The sequence below is a fragment of the Jaculus jaculus genome, chromosome 17 (genome assembly GCF_020740685.1).
Source record: "Jaculus jaculus isolate mJacJac1 chromosome 17, mJacJac1.mat.Y.cur, whole genome shotgun sequence".
NCBI classification, from domain to species: Eukaryota; Metazoa; Chordata; class Mammalia; order Rodentia; family Dipodidae; genus Jaculus; species Jaculus jaculus.
The window spans coordinates 51,487,438-51,509,561 of record NC_059118.1 but is presented as its reverse complement, the minus strand read 5'-3'; the positions used below and the strand labels follow the sequence as shown (position 1 = coordinate 51,509,561).

The window sequence follows — 22,124 nt, the reverse complement described above, 5'->3', positions numbered from 1 at the left end:
CACCACTTAGTCATTAAGTTTTGGAAGTGACGAACAGCAGAGAAAACCACTCTGAGGCAAAGATGGAAGCTTTTATTCGGGTAAAACAGGAGCTATCAGGCTGACTCTGGAGTGGAGCACAGCTCTTAGGTGGGGGAAGGTGAGGAAGGGAAAAGAAGTCCTTTGTTCTTTACATTAACCATTTCACGTCTAAGACAGGAAGTGACCAGGTGGGAGATAAGGAAGAGAAACCTAGACCTAGAGCATTGTTAGGCAAGGAAGTGATAATGGCTGGGAGGTTCCTTGAGGAATGTGGATGACCCACCTCCTTACATCTCTGTCACCCTCCTGCTGTCCTTGGTGACTCTATTTTGCCCTGACCTAACAAGTAACACTTCTGTTGCAGTCAGGTTCACATTGCTGGTAGAAATCACCCAACCAAGAGCAGCTTCTGGGAATTAAAGAGGTTCATTTTGGCTTACAGGCTCGAGGGGAAGCTCCATGATGGAAGGGGGAAATGATGGCATGAGCAGAGGGTGGACATCACCCCCTGGCCAACATAAGGTGGACAATAGCAACAGAAGAGTGTGCCAAACACTGGCAAGGGGAAACTAGCTATAACACCCATACCCCCCCCCCCAAAAAAAAGAAACATACTCCCTCCAGGAGGCGTTAATTCCCAAATCTCCATCAGCTGGGAACATGGCATTCAGAACACGTAAGTTTATGGGGGCACCTGAATCAAACCACCACAACTTCCAAATTGTTATAACAACCAAATAGTTTGTGCATCCCTTATCTGACAGACTTGAGACCACAGTTTCCTAGCTCTTGGATTTTGTGTGTCTGTTTTTTTTAATTTTTTGAATATGATCCAAAGACAGGGAGAAGTAAAAATCAAAGCCCATGGTGACCTCAGCCAAGCAAGACCAATGTTGTTAGGACTGTGTAAGTGTGTAAACACACAGCACCTACCTGAAAGAATGAAAATGAATTGACAGCAGAGGGACTGGTAATGACAGATTTATAAAACCTAGACTCTTTTTTTTTAGTTCTAGAATTTATTGCTTTATTAATTTAAAGCAAGTGCCTTAAATAGCTGAGCCATCTCCCCAGCCTTGGTTTATTAATAACATCGGGAAGTATTTAGGTCATTGTTGAATGCTGAACATCTTATAAGACTAAGAAAGTACTGTGTGTGTGTGTGTGTGTGTGTGTGTGTGTGTGTGTGTCTGTCTCCCTCCCTTGCCCAAATGTGTATGAAGGATGTTATTATGATATAACCCTAGCCTTAAATGTGTGGCAATCCACCTAAATCTCCAGAACTGGAATTAAAGTGTGATTTGTCATACCCAGCTTGACAAAGTCTTTAATGAAGAAAGCTATTTTAAAACCTGGACATGGTAGTGTATACTTCTGTAATCCCAGCATTTTGAAGGTGATTGCCAGAGGATCAGGATCAGAAGTTTGGTGTGATTTTTGGTTGAGGCCAGCCTGAGATGATAACCTGATATCCTGTCTCTAAAAAATAAAAAAATATATAATAAGAGAGAGGGTGAGAGAGAGAAAAGAGGGCAGGCAATTGAGATTCTAATTTAGCTTGACATTTCTCAGAATTTTGTGTGAGATGAGATAACCTGATTGTGTAAGTTATGGTTCGTATACAGTTTGTATGGATTACACTCAGTTTGATGAGTAGGTTAATCAAGGTAGAAACATTTCCTACCTAGTAGACCTAACACAGGCAAATTCCTTGTAAATAGGTCATAAAATAAGCTTTCACAGACAGCCCTGATTCTGTTTTCTTCACATTTCTTTTCCTTGAAAAAAAGTTTGCTTTTTTTTTTTTAGGTCAGCATGCAAAGCAATGACATGAAGACATCTTCATTTATATGTGCCATAGTTCAAAGTTAGTTTCATTTGACTTGGAAATTTGACTGGTAGAAGGAAAGAATTCTAGCGGAAGTCACTGTAACTCCGATCGACTTTAGTTTGTGGTAAGGATGCTGTGGTAGTTGGAATGTGATCATTTAAATGTCTGGCCTATGCTGAACCTTGATTAAACTTCCTACTGGAGCCCCTAGCAGGCAGATTCCTGCTAGAGCGGCCGTGTCCCTGGAGTACTGTGAATTCCAGCCCCCGGGTGTGTGGAGACTAGTGTAAGCCCTGGCTGGTGGTGTCCTGTGGTGTTCAGGGGTGTCTTTTTGCTTGTATCTGTGAAAGGGAGTCAGCTTCCCCTGAAATAAATCTTTCCTTCACATAAATGGTGTCTGGGTGGATGTTTGTCCCAGTATCATGGAGTTGACTGCAACATATTTACTATAAATGCTGAATGCAGTGGGAAGACATGAGCTTTGAAAGTCAAAGATGGCAGTGACTTTTAGAACGTCATGCATACAGACGATACAGCTTCCACAGCAGTCCAGGCTCACGTTGTGCAGGTCACTTCTCCAGTGCTTCAAGTGCATTGTCTTCCTGGCTTGATGAGATTCTGGTGGAACAAGGGTTGGGAACCAGAAGTGAGGAAAGGCCTGGTGTTGGGCTCTCCTTTCCCCTCACCTTTACTTCATGTCCTGGGCAGTGGTATGCCTGGTCTGCAATTGAGCAAGGTCTTGGCAAAGCTGTGGTGATCAAAGAAAGCCTGGCTTTCTTTTATAGATATAGCTTAGTCTCCTTATTGCCTATCATTACGATATATCGGGATACTGCTGGCAACAGTATCAGACTGGATTTCTGTGGTGGTTTTTGTGTCAGGGAGGTGAAGGGACCTGCCTATGCGCTTACAGCAGTCTTTGGTGAGCAGACGCTTAGGTGCTAAACAGTCAAAGGATTGCTTCTTCATTTGTCCCCCCCCCCCCTTCTCTCTCTCTGTCTCTTTCTCTCTCTAAGATAGAGATTGGGTGTCTTGCTGTATAGTCCAGGCAGTCATCAGACTTATGATGCTCCACTTTTCCCCCTTACAAATGCCAGGATTTCATGTGTGTTCCATTGTGTCTGGTTCCGCTTCCCACCAGACAGACTTCCCTTTGATCTTCCTTCAAATGATAGATGTGTCTTATTATTGTAGCAAAATACACAGAAAGTTTCCCATCTTCACCATTTAACCACTGTAAAATGGGCAAGCCAGTGACATTAAGTAGGTATACCAACTATTAGGGAACACACCTACTGAACTTCATATTCCCACCTGCCTGCTCCCAGCTCTTAGTAACCATTAATCTGCTTTTCCTCTGCTGTGGAGGTTCCCTACTGATGGAGTTGTACAATATTTGTCTTTTTGGACTTTTGGACTAGCTCTTTCACTTACTTAAGGTAAGATGTTACTGTTGGCCAGGCTGACCTGGAATTCACTGTGAAGCTTCAGGGTGACCACAAACTCATGGCAAACCTCCTACCTCTGCCTTCCAAGTTCTGGGATTAACAGCGTGCACCACCACACCCAGCCTCACTTAGTATGTTTTTTAAGGTTCCTCCATGTATGGATATCCTACATTTTATCAGTAAACATTCAATCGCTTCCATTTTTGGCTGTTTGAATACTTCTGCTATGAACATTTTGTTTGAATATAGAGTTTTGTTCTTTTTTAATTTTTTATTTTTATTTATTTGAGAGCAACAGACAGATAGAGAAAGAGGCAGACAGAGAGAGAAAGAATGGGCACACTAGGGCATCCAGGCACTGCAAAGGAACTCCAGACACATGCACTCCCTTGTGCGTCAGGCTAATGTGGGTCCTGGGGAATCGAGCCTTGAACCGGGGTTCTTAGGCTTCACAGGTAAGCAATTAGCCACTAAGCCATCTCTCCAGCCCAAATACAGATTTTTTTTTTCATTTGGAATATATAACAGTAAAATTTTTGGGTCATATTATCATTTCATGCTTACTGTTAAGGAACTGATTTTATTGACAAATTACCTGTTTAAGATATACAGCATACCAGTCTTAAATACATACGTCATAGAATGCCTAATTCAATGTAGTATGTGCAACATCTGACATATTTTTTTGTGGCAAGATTACTTTGTTTTTTCCCTAGGTGGTTTTCACGTATTAGCTGTGGCCATTAGTAGTGTTTTCTTTTAAAATTTTTCTTTGTTTTTTTTTATTTTTATTTGAGAGCAACAGAGAAAGACAGAGAGAGAAAGAGAGAGAAATGGGCGCTCCAGGGCCTCCAGTCACTGCAAACGAACTCCAGACGTTTGTGCCCCTTATGCATTTGGCTAACATGGGTCCTGGAGAATCGAGCCTCAAACCGGGGTCCTTAGGCTTCACAGGCAAGTGCTTAACCACTAAGCCATCTCTACAGCCCTTTAAAAAAAATTTTTTTGTTCATTGTTAATTTTTTAATGTATTATTAATTTTTTTTATTAGAGAAAGATGCAGATAGAGAAAGAAAATGGGTATGCCAGGGCTTTTAGCCACTACAAATAAATTCCACACGTATGTGACACTGTGTGAACCTGGCTTATATGGGTCCTGGAGAATTGAACCCTGGGTCCTTTGGCTTTGCAGGCAATCACCTAAATTACTAAGACATTTCTCCAGACCAATTTTTAATTTTTTGAGGAACCTCTACACTGTGTTCATAATTAATGGCTGTGTTAATTTATATTCCCGCCATCAGCAGCATGAAAGAGGCCCTTTGCTGTGCATCATGACCCGCACTTGTTCACTTTTGTCTTTTCCCCCGTGCTACTTGGAGGTGCAGCCTCAGGCCTTGTGCAATCCAGACAGGCCCTCTAGCCGCCATGGAGCTGGAGTGGAGGTAGTCACGGTTGTCCTTTGAGTTATTCCTGGTGGTGATAATGAAGCTGAGCACATCTTCACGTTACTGCTGACCACTTGTGCGTCTTGTTGAGAATGTCTGTTTAGATCTTTGCTCTTGAAAAACTTTATTTGTTTTTGTGCTGGTGAGGGTCAAATGCGAGGCCTTGTGTGTTCTAGGCAAACTTTACCACTGAGCTACACCCAAACCCCTACTTTTCCCATTTGTTGTGAGTGGCTTATTTTCTTGCTATTGATTTTTGTTAGTACTTTGGTTTCATTTGGAAACCCAGGAAGCACTCACTCCTCAGAAGTGTGTCCTTCACATCATTGTCCAGGGTCTTGTGCGCATCCGCTGTGTCCAGGAGGTGGAGAGGATTCTGTTCTTCATGACCAGGAAAGGCCTTATCAACACAGGAGTTCTCACCGTGGGCGCGGGCCAGTATCTTCTTCTGAAAGACTACCACAGTGTAAGTAACTGGCTGTAGCAGAGGCACTGCTGCTGGTCACGACACGCCATCGTGGTGTTGCTGTGGTACTAACACCCACATCACCTCCAACTTACCACAGCAAGACTAGATGTGATGTGTTTCTCCTGAAGTAGAAAAGAGGATCCCTGAAGCACTGCTGTTCTGTGCAGGGAATAAGCTTCCTAAGGATGTCAAGGAAAATCGATGAACTCATATTACATGGCAGTTTATTACCTTGCAGAAAATTGCAGCAATGTATTATCATTGCTCCAACTAGAGTTTTGTTTCTTTTCTTTTTTAAAAGAAATCAACCGTCATTATTGGTTCTGGTCCAGCAGGTTTAGCAGCTGTTAGGCAACTTCATAACTTTGGAATTACGGTTAAGACTTTTGGGTCATGTAGGTGGAAACAGATAGTTATCTGGCCATTTGGTCCAAATTTTCTAAGACTTAGAAACCAGTTCCTAATTTTGGTGAAGAATACTAGATTCATTGCATCTTTATACTGGGTTGTAGAAAAGTTACATGATCTGGAATTGATTTAATCACAAAAGAGCTTTGGAGAGAGCTTTAGACTGACAGAAGGCAGTTGGAAGAAATTCTAAACTTGAGTTAAAGTGGAAGTTCCAGACTTCATTAATCTAGTAGAGGTAGTGGGACTGTGTGAGAAAAAATGAAAACTTTTGGTAAAAGTTCTGAACATGTTAGCTTGTTCTTTGTTTTGGGTGCTGGGGGAGGAACGCTCAGCTATGCTAATCAACCATTCAGCCCTGGGCTCTGAGATTTCCTTATGCAAACCAAAGACCCCTTTGACTTTTACTTAGGAAAACAAAAATGTTTGCTTTTGGTAGCAAGATGCAGTGAGTGACTTCGCTGGCTGAGGTAGAATTCTCTTACTTTTGTGGGTGTGTAAAGCAGCTTGTTTCCCCAGGAAGGGGGACACTGTTCTGCCCCTCCAGGACACCAATCCAGCTGTTAACAAGTTGCCCGACTGTGGCTTCAGCCCCTCTCCAGTTAAGTGATCTGGTATCTTGTTTCCTTTAATTCACTTCCTGTGAAGCATCCCTTAGCCAGCTCTAATTTTCTGGGTCTGATCTATTTCTTCTGTTGAAAACCTTTGCCAGGACTTTGTTTTCAGGGAAGCCAAAAGTCAGTACATTTGGTAGGATTCAATGGGTCATTCCATGTCTCTGGCTCGAAGAAGGGCTGTTTGGCCTAGTCAGCTTTGCAGGGAGGGCCCAGGGACTTGTTCAGGTTTTCGGTACAGTTTCAATAGCGCCCAAAGACCTTTTCCTCCTGGTTAGCTGGAGGAGGTTATGAATTATACTTCACACTGCTGCAGATAGAAAAGTTGGAGTTGGATCTGTAGGCAGTGTACTTGTATTAGGAAGTAGTTGCAACGTGATCCTAACTAGATAGTGTTTTTACTATTGCAGCCTTAGATGTTGTCTTGTTTTCCTTTATTTTACTTGGGAAACCTAAAGATGTTATTCATATTGAAAGCCCAAGGAGAGTCTACTTATTGGTTCACTTTCATTTTATGCTAAAAAGAAGTAATGAGTGATTGACTCTCAAGTTGAAATCGAAGAAATTGAAGGTTTCAGGTCTGAGATGAATGCTCAGGGGAATACTATTAAAAGTTTTCAAAAGTTTCCCTGTACTTGTTCACTAAATGTATGTATGTGTGTGTTTTGTGGCAGGGTAATACTGTTAGCACAGGTTTATAAAGAACATTTCTGTGCTCATTCATCACATCTTTTTGTATTTTGTGTGTTTGTGACAGGATGTTCCTCAGTTGCTTCGGCTGGCCTAGAATTCAGCGTGTAGGCCAGGCTGATCTCAGACTTATAGCAATCCTCCTGCCTGTAGCACTGAGTGCTAGAATTACAGGCATGGGCCCCCTATGCTGGGCTTATGCTCGGCACTTTATGTGACTGGAGAGGTTCTGCATCTGCTGGCTGCCTGGTGATTCCTCATAGACTCTGAAGTGGTATGAATGTGCACTTTGGCTTCTCTTCACATTTAGTTAAAGCTGTTTCTCTAGAAATACCATGAATTAACTAGACATGTAGGTTGTTATCCCTGTCATTCTGCATCTTGAGTGGACTGTTCTGATTAGATGAACTGATTGTCTTTTTAGGGGACTGTACTGGAAGCCAAAGACAGAATTGGAGGCCGGGTATGAGATGACAAATCTTTTAAAGGTGTCACGGTGGGAAGAGAACCTCAGATTGTCAATGGATGTATTAATAACCCAATCGCGCTGATGTGTGAACAAGTGAGTCTTTTAAAATTTGTCTTTTTGACTGATTTGCTATCAATATGGAATCGAGGGTGTGGTTCAGTGGTAGAGCGCTTAGCTATTATGTGTGAGGTCCAGAGTTCCAGCCCCAGCAGTGGGAGAAAAAAAATATTAATATACTTCCAAAGTGGGAAATGTACAGTAAATGAGAAGAGTTAACACTTGTGCCTTTCTGAGAAGGCATTTAAATCCTCCCCCAAGTGCAGGTGACTTAGGCCATAATCTTGCGGGTGCAGGTGCACCAGATGAAAAGTAGGATACTTAAATTTGGCTTTCAGATGAACAGTACTTTAGTGGAAGTATGTCTCAAATATATGTTGCATACAATATTTGGGGCATATTTAATAATGTGCATATTTCTTATCTGTAAGTCAACTGGGTATTCTGTCTGTTATCTGCCAACCTGGTATTGTCCAAGGGTGATGGTTTTTTTGGTATTTTTCTTAAACATTTATTTACACTCAATTTCGGCTTCTGTGAGTATTTGTTCACTAACCTGAGTGTGCAGCAGAGACAGAATGAATGTTTGACCAGGATAGGTAGTCCATAGCATCTGAAACACATGGGGGAGTGAATGGCCTGGAAGTTGTTGCTACCGCCTGTATGTCCCCATAAACTTGGGGTGCCATGTATATTACACTGTTCCCCACTGCCCCACCTGCTGTCGTTCCCCACTAAGCACATTATCCTCACTTGTGCATTTTTAGGCCCTGTTCTCCATGAGAGCTCTGTGTAGTTTCAGTTTAGAACCTGTAAATATTTTTTTCCAGGGGAAACTTTCACATTTTTGTTCTTTTATTTTGAAGCTTGGCTTCTGCATGCATAAGTTGGGAGAAAGATGTGACGTAGTTCAGGAATGTGGGAGAATGACTGATCCCAGTATTGACAAGCTCATGGATTTTCATTTTAATGCTCTCCTGGATGTTGTCTCTGAGTGGAGGAAGGATAAGACTCTGCTCTAAGATATTCCTTTAGGAGGTAGGGGGAGAACGTGTTCTGATTACTGCGCCTACTGCCCATGGCCATTTCCAAAACGAAAGACTACGTTGCAAACTCAATGACCCTCTCTTTTTTGCATTTCTTATACTCAAATACCAGGTAGGGTGCCAGTTTGTTAATACAGGCAGGAATAAAGCAGATTGTGAAGAATAGGACACTCCGTGAGCACCCAGGCCCCTTGAAAAGAATCTAAATTCTTCCTGTTGCCCAGAGCAGGTCAGTTGGTCCAATCTCAAAGCTTGTAATCTCTCCTAAGATTGCAGCTGAACAGGCAGAAGTTTCAGCCCAAGGATTTCACTTCTGTGCCATATCCCTCTGCTCACATCAGTCCATTTCTGCACAATGCAACCCTGCACAAATTGTCAGAATTAGGGCATAACAGTAAGCCTTTAACACAAACTGCTTCTAGCCCAGTTGAAGCAAAGAACTTTTTCACCCTCATAAGCCAAACCTCACAGTCCATAGTTATTACTACATTCAGGTCTTTGACCTCTGACCAGAATAGTCCATCAAGCTGTACTGAGAGTACTGCAAGGTGTCTCTTAGGCTAAGGTTTCAAATCTTTTCACAATCCTCTTGAAAGTCACCTCCAAGAGGCCAAAGCCACACAGTCAGATGTCTAGCATCAGTCCCACTCCTCTGGTGCTAACTTTACTGTTCCAGTAAGGTTCACATTGCTGGCAGAAATCACCCGACCAAGAGCAGCTTGTGGGGAAAATAAGGTTAATTTTGGTTTACAGATTCGAGGGGGAAGCTCCACGATGGCAGGAGTTGAAAACGATGGCCTGAGCAGAGTGGAAATAACTTCCTGGCCAACATAAGGTGGACCATAGCAATAGGAGAGTGTGCCAAACACTGGCCAGCGAACACTGACTGTAATAGCCATAAGCTGCCCCCAATAATACACTGCCTCCAGGAGGTGTTAATTCCCAAATCTCCATCAGCTGGGAACCTAGCATTCAGAACACCTAAGAATATGGGTGACACCTGAATCAAACTACCACAAAGAGTTCAAATGATGTTGATAGGAAGTGTTCTGGAAGCCTCCTGGTTTTTGTGGTTTGCAGCTGTGAGGTTGAAAGCTTTTCCTTGCATGTACTGAACTTTCCCCTGGCTCACGATGCAGGGCAAGTTTTTCAGGGCCTCCATCTCGTCATATCCACATACATCCATTCAGATGGTTGATAGCAAGGGCTTGTTCTGCTGAGGACACAATTCTGGAATTTCAGGCTTTAGGCTTGTGGCCCTCTAAGGGTCATTGTCACTGTACTCTCTTCTTTTTGATGGGAGTGACATGTCTAGCAGCCTGGGCTCATTGCAGTAGGAATTAAATAAACACCTCAGAAAAATTCATATAAAAGAAAGAAGCCTCCTGATTATAGTAGGAATTAATTAAACACTTTAGACAAGTTCATATAAAAGAAAGAAGCCTCGGTCCTCCTAGAGTTGGCTTCATTTTCATCAGGTTTTATCGGATACATTATCATTGTGGGTTACATTAGTAGCATGTTATCCAGGAAGATGTGCTTACCAGCCCCATACCCACAGTCTTGCCAGCTTTCTGCTGGGCTCCTCTAATTTGCTGGCCTATATAAATGGACCTGTGTCTTTCTGTTGTCTGACTTCATGTGTGCAGGCCATAGACGTGCAGATGCTGTCCAGTTAGAGGGCAGGTCGACAAGGACAAGCCAAGCAGGGCAGTGCAGGGAGGGTTGACACACGCCAGAGTCTCAGATGATACCTGTCAGCTCTCCTAATTCCTCCTGTGACCTATTCACTTCCCTTTCTCACCTGTGTCTCCAGGACAACCCTCTTGTGTATTTTTTTTTAAAGTTTTTATTTGAGAGAAAGAGGCTGAGAGATAGATTGAATGGGTGTGCCAGGGCTTCCAGTCACTGCAAACGAGCTCCAGATGCATGCACCCCTTGTGCAGCTGGCTTACATGGCTCCTGAAGAGTTGATCCAGGATCCTTTGGCTTTGCAGGCAAATGACTTAACAGCTAAGCCATCTCTCCATCCCCCATCGCCCTTCTGTGTTTTTTATTTAAAGGTTTTATCATTACTTATTAGAAAGGGAGAGAGATTGAATGAGAATGACAGTTGGCGCTCCAAGGACTCCAGCCACTGCAAATGAACTCCAGACCATGTGGCCCCTGTGTATCCGGCTTTATGTGGGCACTGGAGAATTGAACCCTGTCTTGTCAGGCTTTGCAAGCAAGCACCTTTAATGGCTGAGTGGATGCGGTACTAAGTAGTACACAGACTTCCTAATCATGACCCTTCATGGTACGCCTAATATGCTGCATTTCTTATATGCTTAGAGAGAGAAACAGGCTTAGGGAAGTTAGGTGATGTGCTATTTCAAAAAGATATAAACTTCTTTTCGGGCTGGAGAGATGGCTTAGCGGTTAAGCGCTTGCCTGTGAAGCCTAAGGACCCCGGTTCGAGGCTCGGTTCCCCAGGTCCCATGTTAGCCAGATGCACAAGGGGGTGCACGTGTCTGCAGTTCGTTTGCAGAGGCTGGAAGCCCTGGCGCACCCATTCTCTCTCTCTCTCCCTCTATCTTTCTCTCTGTGTCTGTCGCTCTCAAATAAATAAATAAAAATTAAAAAAAAAATTTTAAAAAGAAAAAGATATAAACTTTTGAGAGCTTCTTGTTGACAGATTTTTTTTTTTTGCACTGTTTCAGACATGTACATTTCTCCATTGTGCTTCAATGAAATGGAAACACACTGCTCTAGATAACTGGTAAAATCACCATTAGATTGTAAAAATGCTAAGATGGGTAACATAGGAAAGATTGTAAAATGTGAGTGAAAGTCTCTTTTTTAAGCAATAACACAGGGAATTATTCCAGGTACTTCAGAAGATTTATGAGAAGATACTTTGCAAAAGGAAAGCACTTTGGAAGGAAAATACCAAGCAATGGAGAGAGCAGCGCCATTTGAACTTGTCAGAGATAAAGGTAAAAGGCAATTCTAGGTAAATTCCTTGTGTTTAGTTCCCCCACCACCAAGGGATACAGAACAAGCAAGGTGTTTTGTGAAAGTTCACCTAATACTGTGATGAGTAGAGAGAAGTCCTGTAAACTTGTAGAGCATGTACATCCTAGGGAATGACAAGCATTGTGTTTAATTCCCAGCGTCCACGTAAAGCGAGATGCACAAAGTGGCACATGCTTCTGAATTTTATGTACAATGGCAGGAGGCCCTAGTATGCTCATTCCTATTCTCATTCTCACTTTATCTGTCTGTCTGTCATCACATACATAAACACATGTATGCATGCATAACCATGTGTGGTGATTTGTTCTGGTTTTCCCATAAGCTTAGGTATTCTGAAGGCTAGCTTCCCCAGCTGAGTGCAATTGGAAATTAAAGCATCCAGGAGGCAGTGTATTGTTGGGGGAAGGCTTATGGGTGTTATAGTCTGTTTTCCCATGCATATGTTCAGCACACACTGCTGCTGCTGGTGTCCACCTTTTTTTGGCCAGGGGGTGATGTCCACCCTCTGCTCATGCTGTCATTTTCCACTGCCATCCTGGAGCATCCCCTCCAGTCTGTAAGCCAAAATAAACCCCTTTCTTCCCACAAAGCTGCTCTTGGTGTGGTGATTTCTGCCAGCAATGTGACCCGAGTGCAATGCCATTCATCCAGGTACAGGGGCTCACGAATGTACTCCCAGTATTTGGAAGGCTGCAGCAGAAGGACTGCCTCAGTACTGAAGCCAAAAGGCAGTCTGAGTTAATGGATAAGACCCAGTATCAAAGAAACCATCATTAAAAGAAGAAAATCAATTAAACAAGATAAAGTGTGAGGTTCTGCTAGTAAATGGGGATATAGACATTAACATGCTCTGTAACACTGCTTTTCCATAGAATGATGTCATGTTTGCAACTGTCAGTTAGCATCCCTATACTATTTTTCACTGAGTAGGGTCCAGGGATGAATTTTGTCCTGTACAATTGCAGAACATGTACATCCCAGGGAATGACAAACTTTAATTGTGAATGTTCTATTTTCTTTAACCCATTGGAAAGGGACAGAGAGAAAGAAACAAAAACAGTGAGTATGGACAGGCCAGGGCAGCTGCCAATGTCAATGAGCTCCAGGTGCATATGTCACTTTGTGCTAATGGCTTTCCGTGAGTGTCAGGGGATCAAACCCAAACTGTTAGGTCTGTAAGCAAGCACCTTTGACCATTCAACCATCTCTACAGTCCCAATAAATGTCCTATTAACAGTCTGTCCTTGAAGTATTTTCCTTCATATATCAATATATGCAGAGCCTCAGTGTTCCCCCCCACCACACACACACAAGAATTGACTGGTATATCCATGACCCCACCGTGAATACCAGTATTCCCACTGAGGGCGTCCTCAGATAAATAATGGTGTCAGGGAGGGAACATGATATAAATTGATGGGAATATGACAGGTATGCAACATGTTAATGTAGTAAAGTAAAAAACACACAAAAAGCCTCTTAAGTCAGCATGGAATATGCTTGTCATTTTCTTGCCTTAAACTGTTTTGGCCTCAGTATAGTTCCAGAAATGGGCTGGAATGATAGCTTAGTGGCTAAAGGCTCTTGCAAGCAAAGTTTAACATTTGAACTTCATTACCCGGTATCCACATAAAGCTAAATGCACAAAGTGTTGCATGTATCTTAAGTTTGTTTGCAGTGGCAGAAAGCCCTGGTGCACCCAACTAACTCTATCTCCTTTCTGTATCTCTATCGCTCTCAAATAAATAACTTCGTTGGCAAGCCACCACTCACTGGGCTATCAAACTCCTCCCATTTGGTGCGTAGGGGGGAAACAGTCAATGCCACAGTGCCTGTTGTGCAACAAAGTCCAGACTAGAGACCAAGACCCTACTTGGTCCCCACAAAATGTAAGTGAGCACAGGTTCCATGAATTTGGACATCTGGTCACCGTGATGGGAAAAGAAAAGAAAAGAAAAGGGTCCTTGGGACCAAAAAGTGGGAAAGAAAACCAGCTTGGGGCATGCCTGGCCGTGATTGGTCCATTTGTGCTGACATCACAGGGAGCCATTGTGAGGGATGGACACCAGGCCTATAGAAACCGCTGACCAAACTGAACTGTGTCCAGTGCAGAGGAGTCGGTGGTAGGAGCGCACCTGGACTTGGAGGTTGGAGAGGAGGTAGAATTGAGAGTCAAAGACAGCGTTGCCTGTCTGTGACCTGTTGGATTGACATGGTAAGTTTCTTTCCCACTCTCATAAGTTCCTTTTGTTGTTTGGTGTCTTCTTCCCCCTCCCACCCCCCCGAGCTATTTATTACTTGATCATTTCAGTTTAAGGCTTGGTTCTGTTTATCTTTCCTAGTTAAGTCTCTCCCCATTTTCTTCATTATCCCTTTGTCATATTTATTTATTTATTTGTTTTGGTTTTTCGAGGTAGGGTCTCACTCTGGTCCAGGCTGACCTGGAATTAACTCTAGTCTCAGTGTGGCCTTGAACTCATGGCGCTCCTCCTACCTCTGCCTTCCAAGTGCTGGCATTAAAGCCGTGTGCCACCACGCCCAGCTTCCTTTGTCATTTTTTTTTTTTACTTTGACATTCCTTTTTCCCATTTAAAAGTGGTTACTGTACTAACTGTATATCCAAAGTCAAGAGTCACTCTGACTCTTCCATAGCATGTCAAGAGGGCAGGTCATGGTCACCTGCACTTTTTTCCCTCCTCTCTTTCCTCTTCCACCTTCAAAGCAGTTCCTTCTTCCATAACACACCCCCACGTGTTCTCCCTCCAGCTCTCCAGTCTGTTCTTTCTTCATCTCTTCCCTGGCTGTCCTCCTATGGTGGAGAGCGTGTTCCAGCTTTTTCCTCTTCTTCCCTTAGACCTCGTCCTGGTGCACTTGGCTGGATGAACTGAGAACACTGTTTTATTGGGCAGTCAAAGATATTACATAGTAACATCAGGCCGTTCACATGCGTGACAAGCATGGCAAGAGAGGTTCCCTTGTGCAGGAAAGCACTCTGGATGGCACGAGAGGATGGGCACTAGATAGGATGACCATTGTATTGAGACGGGCCCTGTTCTTTTTCCTACAGTGTCTAAAACATTTCCTGACTGAATTGTCCTGGCCAGTGGACTGACAGGTCCTTCCTGGGATCCTTGTTTTCCTTGTTCATTTTGAAACTCACTGTCTTCTGTTTGTTTGTTTGTTTGTTTGTTTGTTTGTTTGTTTGTTTGTTTGTTTGAGGCAGGGTCTCACTCTAGCTCAGGCTGACCTGGAACTCACTATGTAGTCTCAGGGTGGCCTCGAACTCTCAGCGATCCTCCTACCTCTGCCTCCCAAGTGCTGGGATTAAAGGCATGTGCCACCACTCCCGGCCCTCACTGTCTTTTGGGATCGTGAGTGGATTTCTGATTATTGAGGAGTACTAATGAAGCTGGCATCCTGGTGCCTTGGATTGTCTTGGTAACAGCATCTTGTTTCCACACCACAAAGTCAGTGAGGAGCTACCATTCCCTCAGCACCACCCATCTGAGTTTAAAGAAACCTGGATTGAATGCGCATACTGTGAAGATGAGGAGGCCTGAACAAGGCAAGCAGTAGTAGATAGAGTGTTAGTGTACAAGTGGAAAATGTCACTCAGTATCCTATTCCTTCCCTTTCTAACTGGTTTATATCCGTGTCTATAGCCCAGTGGAGAAGGATTAAGCTTCCTGATACTCTGGTCACCGTCATTACTATGACTTTGTTGTGAAAGTGGGAAAGATCCTTGTTTGGATTTGAAATGTCCCCCAGTGACTTATGGGTTTGAACACTTCCTGCCCAGCAGGTGGCGCTGTTCAGGAAAGTTGTGCTACCATTGGCAAGGGAGTCCTAGGTGGAGGAAGGGGGTCAAGATGGGGGATCAGGCTCAGTCAGTATAGGATAACCTGCTTCCTCCCTCCCCACTGCTGTACCTGCGAGCTGCCCACCACTATACGTCCTCTTTCCCCTCCAGACTAAATAAACCTTTCTCTCTTAGTTTTCTCAAGTAGTTTGTCACAAGGAAAAGAAAAGTAAGTAGTATAGTCCTTGTGGGGGACAAAAAGGGGAAAAAGCACCATGGCTTTGCCCAACCATGGTTGGTCCATGTCTTCCTGTGACCTCATAAAGGGCCATGATGAGAATTTCAGAACCCTTGTCCAGAGGCTGTGGAGATGGCTCAGTCTAGTGGTTGAAGGCACTTCTGTGCAAAGTGTGCTAGACTCAGTATCTGGCATTTTTGCCGTGGCAAGAGTGGCTGGTGTTCACATGCACACACAGGCGCGTGCGCAAACACACACACACACACACACAATATAAAATGAAATACAAAGCGTTGTCCTCAGGAAGCACAGGGCTGGAGGAGCACACGTAGGATGGGGATGGGGGATGCCCTGTGTGGGCAGCTGATCTGGGGACAGAGGCCTCTGCTTGCTGACTTGAGGTTCAGTTTGGGTTTGGAGTTTTGATTTCCCTTATATTTGTTCCTTTTGCTTTGGGGAATATTTTGTGCTGATCTTTTTTATTTTCTTAATGGTTCACGTTTTTCAGTTTTTAAGCTCTTCACTTTCTGTTCACTTCTTCTGTCGTTTTGTTTTTTGTCATTTTACTTGTGAGCACGATGACCTTACTCAAGGCAGATTCCACGCAGACTCTTGCTGCCCACGTGCTCTGCCGATGCTCATCGCGCTCTTCCCTGCCCTGACCCTCCACAGCTGAATCCTCCGCTTTTCCTTTCAGTTGCCTCCCCAGCCCTCCCACATCATGGGGTAAAACTTGCCATGTCTGTGTGCGTGAGGAAAACTTGTCACATGTAACATGATGTCTGGACTCATCTGTGTTCCTAAAAATGACAGAGTTCACACTTCATGGCGGAGTATGTGATCCTTGCTTCAGGTCTGATCGTATGCTGTCTTGTTCATATAATCTATATGTTGCTGTGGTCTTTTGACTTTCTGTGGGAACCTATTAGTTCATGGATTGTGGCTTTTGTTCTCCCTGGTGTGAGTATGTGACACTCACCTGTATGCATCAAGGAATTTAGCCACTTGTTTTCTCTGTTTGTGACACCATGTTAGCATCAGGGTGATACTGCCCTTGCAGAAGGGGTGTGGAAGTGTCCCCTCTCTTTCTGCCTCATGATGGAATACTTCGCGGAGCACTCACCTTCCTTCCTCGGTAAAGGTCGGCTAGAATTCATGTTGCACTCTTATGTGGTGCTCACCAGTTCTTTGCTGGGAGATGTTTTTCATTATTATCCCGGTGTTTCTTAGTGAATCAGTTGTAGTATTGTGGTAAATGGATTTTTTTTCTTCCTGATTTTATAATTAATTGCAGTGTTTTGTTTTGTTTTTCAAAATGATTCCCATGGAGCTCTGAGTTCTGCTGGTGTCTGTTAGCTATCCTGCCCGTTGTGTCTAATGTTACTGTGTTCTCTTGTTGAGTTTGGTAAGGGTTGTCAATTCTGTTGCATTCCAGGAAGCATGAGGTGCACCCACTGTGTTTGACAGAGATACCTGTGATTATTATTGATACAGGAATTTCTAGCTCATTTGTGTTTTTGTTTAATCTGCATCTTGTCTTCCCACACGCACTGTCCAGATGGAGGAGGAGGAGGAGAGGGAGCAACCGTGCGGGCGCAGCAGCCCGTGTGGCAGGGAGCTCGCACTGCTGCAGGACATCGTGAAGACCCTGGGACAAGGGACGTTTTCCAAGAGAGAGGTTGTTCGGCAGCACCACAGGAACGGGCTGGAGTGCCTGAGGATCTCCCAGGTGGTTCACATCACCCACACCTGGGTCGTTCGTGACACTGTCGTGATAAGAACACTGCACCACCAGCACATCACTCAGATGTTCCGTATGCTCCAGAGCTCCGAGCCTGTGGGCGCCGTCACGGAACATGCCATGGCCGGATTTCATGGGACAATTAAGACACAACTAGGCAGGGCGAGGGAGGCCCAGGCCCTGTGGCCTATTCACTACCACCAATGGCCAGACGTAGCCTGCCATGGTTTAAGGCCAGAAAATGTGGTGGTAAGTGTCAGATGGCAGTTGCAATTAGGTCCCTTTGGACAGACACTACGTGTCACCATCACGATGCGCCGTAGGCCCTTTGGTGACAGTGGGGATGAGGGATGTCAGGCGGAGCCAGACCTTCCCGCCATCGGCCCATCGGATGTTTCTTCATCCCTGTCATCACTGAAAAGGAGCCACACCTTTTCAGACTTTTCCACCGTGGGCAAGCCTGCAACTCGACACCAAAGGGCGAGGAAGAAGCGAAGGAAGGTGCGGCGCCGAGTCCGGAGCAGACCTGTTGCCCGCCTCAGTCCTATTCCCGAAGAGAGCGAGGAGTCCTCCAGAGAGGATCTTGAGAGATGCCCATGCCCTGGGGATCCACCACCCCAGGCCCCCCAGGGTGAGACCACCACCTCGCCACACAGCCTACAGCTCAGAAGCTGGGGAGGAATCCTGAGAAGTATTGGAAAACAGTTAAGAAAGTTATGTTGCTACTGTTGCCAGCCCGAGGAAGTAGCCCCACGCCCTGTGTGGAACATGTGAGAACTGGTCAAGATGTCTGCAGGGTTTTCCGGCTCTGCCAGGCACAGGCTGAAGCCTTCGGGAGAGGGGTCTTTGCTCTGAGGCATGGCCAAGGAACCCCCAGAGACACAGGAGGCCATGCCCTCTCCAAGGCCAGCACACCAGAAAATATCTGGACACAAAAATCCTGTTAAATTATGAGGGAATGTTTTTCATTTTCTTGTCATGTTAGTTTTTTTTATTAGTTTATTAGTTTACAGTAAAAGCTAATCTTTAATAAGTTTTTGTTCTCAAATCCCATTAAAATATAGTTCTTGAATGTTTCTAAATTTCATAGTGATATTTTTATATTTTAAGTTATAAGCATTGCATTTTTCTTTTCTTTAATTACAGAAGAAATATACAATTATATAAAAATTCTCCCCCATCTGGTTAGAAGGCACACAGGAATTTAATGTTTTGCCCCTATCATACATTCCTCTTTAGAGGATTACTTTAACAGTTTAGTATGTGATTTCATCTAAAAAGTGACATTTTGAACAAAGTTTTATATGGTGCATGAGGAAAAATTAAATATGCATTTATTACATTTTCAAACCTTAACAGAATTTTAATTGCTCGCAAATATTTTGATATTTTCACTTTTCTGTAAGTAGATATAGTTTCTCAAAAATGTAGCCAATTCCCCAACTTTTATGTCGTTCTTCAAAAGCGTCGACCATCTCTAGGCAACCAGTCATGCATTGTGACCCTAAAAGAGAAGGGTAACAAGTGGAGCATTAAGAAGGCTGACATCACGAATGCTTCTAGAAATACTCAAGTCACGTTTTTATTGAGGTAGGGTCTCTCTCTAGTCCAGGTTGACCTGGAATCACTCTGTAGCCCAGGCTGGCATTGAACTTTCAGTGGTTCTCCTGCCTCTGTTTCTCAAGTGCTGGGATTAAATGTGTGCACCACCACACATGGGCTCCAAATCCCTTTTAAAAGCAGTGTACACTAAAAGTTTCTTCCTTTAACAAAAATGGGAAAATGTCCAGGTAAGATTTCTGAACTCTGATTTGCGATCACTTTACTACTTAGAAAACACAGCAGGGCTGGAGAGATGGCTCAGCAGTTAAGGTGCTTGGCAGCAAAGCCAAAGGACCCAGGTTCACTTCCCCAGTACCACAAAAAGCCAGATGCACAAGGTGGTGCATGAATCTGGAGGGTTTTTTTTGTTTTGGGTTTTTTTTTTTTTTTTTTTTTGAGAGGGAAGCGGCCCAGGTGCACCCATTCTCATTATCTTAAATAAATAAGTAAAAATATCTTTTAAAAAACCACATTGGACCCCTCTCTTTAGAAATGTTTGTGTTTTTTTTTTGTTGTTTGTTTTTTTTCTTTAAGGCAGGGGTTTACTCTGTGGCTCAGGCTGACCTGGAACCAGCTATGCAACTCACGCTGTCCTCAAACTTATTTTTGTACTATCTCAGCCTCTGGAGTGCTGAGATCACAGGGGAGTGTCATCTTGCCCAGTTCCAAATGTCTTCATCATAAATCATACAGCTAAAACACCACATTATGGAGAATGGTTCCTTCTCTAGGATAAAACAGTTTTCAACAATGTGGTCTTCACCTTTCCAATTTTGTACACATTGATTGTATACATCAATAATTGCTACTAGCTCAACAGTTTGAATTTGATTTTTGAAAGAAGGTCTTACTCAGTGGTCTAGGCTGGCCTGAACTCACAGTATAGCTCAGACTGGCCTCGAATCTGTGGTTCTGCTTGTCTTCCACATCCTGGGACTCTAGATGTGTACCTCCATGTCAAGCTTGCTGACTTCTTTTTTTTTTTTTTTTTTGTGGTGGAGAGGTAGGGTTTCACTTTAACGTAGACTAACCTGTAATTCACTCTGTATTCTCAGGGTGGTCTTGAACTCAACAGTGATCCTTATACCTCAGCCTCACAAGTGCTGGGATTAAACGTGCACCTCCATGCCCTGCATTAGCTTGCTAACTATTTAAAAAGAGCGTAATTTACGAAATAACATTTTAATCTTAGCTCTTGGAATATAAAATGGTGGGCCTAGAAACAAAAGACATGTGGTGAAATATTTTTGTACTTTTTTTATTTTTTAAAGAGAATATAATAAATAATTATAAATAATATATAGTAAATAATTATATAATATATATAAAATAAATATAAATTTAAAAATAAATACTTTTTAAAGAAGTACATTCTAAGGGCCTCCTCTCAGGCTACTTTTAGTGATTGAAGAATAGTTTGTATGCATTTTAATTATCCAAATAGGTGAAGATGTGGCATGGTTTTGAGACAGGGTCTCATGTAGCTTAGGTTGGCCTTGAACTTGTGATCCTCCTGTTTCTGCCTCCCAAGTGTTAGAATTACAGGCATGTCCCACACACTCGGTTCATGCAGTGTTGGGTGTTGAACACAGGACTTCACACAGGCCAGACACTGTCCATTGGGTCACATTCTCAGTCCTCTGGTTGGTTTTTTTATACATCTCATGTCAAAGAAGTAACCAGACATAAACACTGAGCCCATTCATGAGTTTCTCTGCAGTTTCCTTCCATGTCTGAGTCATGGATTTCCTCTCTCCTGCACCCACCTACATTTTACAGGTTCCTTCCAATACTGTGGAACACTGGCTCAGCAGCCACCTTCTCTTTTGCCCCTTTGAGGGCAGCTGTTTGAGTCTCCACTGAAGGCAGAGCCTGCTATGTTTGTTCCCGCAGACCCTTCCTTAGGCCTCCTGCTCATGAGTAGAATTTAAATGATATGAGCACATTGCCTTCTGCCTCCACCTGTTTCTGTTTCCTTCTGACTGCCTCTGACTTAATTAGAGGCACTACATCTCATTGCTTACCAAAAATTTTTATTTCTTTGAAGTCAGAGGGAGAGAAGAGAGAGGGAGAGAATGGGCGTGCCAGGGTCTCCAGTTGCTGCAAATAAACTTCACATGCATGTGCCACTTTGTGCATCTGGCTTAACATGGGTTCAGGGCATTGAACCTGGGTCCTTAGGCTTTGTAGGCAAGTGCCTTACCCTCTAGGCAATGTCTCCAGCCCTATTGATTTATCTGAGCCCATAATTGCGCTCTCTCTCAAATACAGTTTTTCCCCCACCCCAAATAAACTTTTATTTGACAGAAAAAGAGGGGAAGAGAGCAGGGGACAGAGAGAATAGGCGCTCCAGGGTTTCTAGCCACGGTACACGAGTGCACCCCCTTGTGCATCTGGCTAATGTGGGTCCTTGGGAATCGAATCTGAGTCCTTAGGCTTTGCAGGCAAACTCTTTTAACTGCTAAGCCATCCTTCTAGTCCCACTTTTTTGTTTTGTTTGTTTTTCAAGGTAAGGTCTTACTCTGGCCCAGGTTGACCTGGAATTCACAATGTAGCCTCAGGGTAGCCTTGAACTCACAGCAGTCACTCTGCTTCCTGAGTGATGGGAGTAAAGCTATGCACCACTGTGCCCGGCCACAAAACAACTATTATTACAAAATAAATAGAAAACCAGATATGGTGGTGCATGTTTTTACAGATGGTACTTGGGAGGCTGAGGTAGAAGGAGTGCTGTGAGTTTGAAGCCAGCCTGAGACTACATACATGCTAAAAACAAATAACTGAAAATACCTAAAAACTTCATATAGCACTGGGTGTAGTGAGTCCCAGCATTTAGGAAATAGAAGCAAGAGGATCAGGAAATGACGTCACCCTTACTTATATATTAAGACCAGACTGGGTTAAATGAGATCCTATCTTAAAGGACTGGGGAGATGGTGTGCCTGTAAAAGTTACTTCCTTGCAAATCTTGTCAGCCTGGGCTCAATTCCCCAGGACCCACATAAAGACCGATGCACAAATGGCGCATGAGTCTGTTTGTGTATACTGGCGATAGTCCTGGTACACGCATTCTCTCCCTCCTGCAAACAAATAAAAAAAAATTTAAAAAGTCAAATAGGGAGACTGGTATGATGGCACCTGTAATCTCAGTTTTAGGGAGGTTGATACAGAGTTCAAGGTAAGCATGGGCTGAAGAGGAACACTGTGTCTCAAAAATCAAGTAAC

At 43.6% G+C, this 22,124-nt stretch overlaps 1 protein-coding gene across 6 annotated transcripts in view; it reads left to right on the top strand.

Annotated features, from left to right (window-relative positions):
* The window catches only part of LOC123455579 (lysine-specific histone demethylase 1B-like), a 44,250-nt gene extending 25,611 nt beyond the window's left edge, over positions 1–18,639 (top strand). For 2 of the 6 annotated variants that reach the window (XM_045136913.1, XM_045136916.1), the window contains exons 6-12: positions 1,831–1,976; positions 5,083–5,214; positions 6,997–7,203; positions 7,354–7,491; positions 11,372–11,479; positions 13,562–13,734; positions 17,115–18,639. In XM_045136913.1, the coding sequence (XP_044992848.1) occupies positions 13,732–13,734; positions 17,115–18,071 (960 nt within the window). In that variant the 5' untranslated portion in view covers positions 1,831–1,976; positions 5,083–5,214; positions 6,997–7,203; ... (1 more) ...; positions 11,372–11,479; positions 13,562–13,731 and the 3' untranslated portion in view covers positions 18,072–18,639. Of the gene's footprint in view, positions 1–1,830; positions 1,977–5,082; positions 5,215–6,996; positions 7,204–7,353; positions 7,492–10,717; positions 10,801–11,203; positions 11,263–11,371; positions 11,480–13,561; positions 13,735–17,114 lie in introns of those variants that run through there. The other 4 variants (XM_045136915.1, XM_045136914.1, XM_045136918.1 and 1 more) reach the window with 4 other exon arrangements.
* Positions 18,640–22,124: the final 3,485 nt, after the last annotated feature.